General features: G+C 44.5%; 1 protein-coding gene across 2 annotated transcripts in view; it reads right to left on the reverse strand.

Annotated features, from left to right (window-relative positions):
- Positions 1-391: 391 nt before the first annotated feature.
- LOC120040995 (tripartite motif-containing protein 16-like) overlaps positions 392-687 on the reverse strand; it is an 11,672-nt gene continuing 11,376 nt past the window's right edge. The window contains exon 6 of one of the 2 annotated variants that reach the window (XM_038985963.1): positions 392-687. This exon is cut by the window's right edge and continues 294 nt beyond it. In XM_038985963.1, the coding sequence (XP_038841891.1) occupies positions 458-687 (230 nt within the window). In that variant the 3' untranslated portion in view covers positions 392-457. The other variant, XM_038985962.1, reaches the window with a different exon arrangement.

Raw genomic sequence — 687 nt, forward strand, 5'->3', positions numbered from 1 at the left:
GACTAGTATCTATGTGGACCCTACTACAGTTTAACCAGCTCAGCTATAGACTACACCAGCATGACTAGTATCTATGTGGACCCTACTACAGCTTAACCAGCTCAGCTATAGACTACACCAGCATGACTAGTATCTATGTGGACCCTACTACAGTTTAACCAGCTCAGCTATAGACTACACCAGCATGACTAGTATCTATGTGGACCCTACTACAGTTTAACCAGCTCAGCTATAGACTACACCAGCATGACTAGTATCTATGTGGACCCTACTACAGTTTAACCAGCTCAGCTATAGACTACACCAGCATGACTAGTATCTATGTGGACCCTACTACAGCTTAACCAGCTCAGCTATAGACTACACCAGCATGACTAGTATCTATGTGGACCCTACTACAGTTTAACCAGCTCAGCTATAGACTACACCAGCATGACTAGTATCTATGTGGACCCTACTACAGTTTAACCAGCTCAGCAGTACCATTATAATCATTGAGCCAAATACCAGGATAGAGGGTCTGAGTGAATGTGGTCTGGACTCTGTGGAGGAGGGTCATTGTGTCAGAGACACTGTAGAAGGACAGAGTACCTGCCTTGTGATCCAGGTACACTCCTACTCTGGAGGACTGAGGGCCTGATACTTTAGTCACAACATTATTGTGTCTCAAACAATAACCATCACTAG

The sequence above is a fragment of the Salvelinus namaycush genome, unplaced genomic scaffold (assembly GCF_016432855.1).
Source record: "Salvelinus namaycush isolate Seneca unplaced genomic scaffold, SaNama_1.0 Scaffold4, whole genome shotgun sequence".
In the NCBI taxonomy this organism is placed as follows: domain Eukaryota; kingdom Metazoa; phylum Chordata; class Actinopteri; order Salmoniformes; family Salmonidae; genus Salvelinus; species Salvelinus namaycush.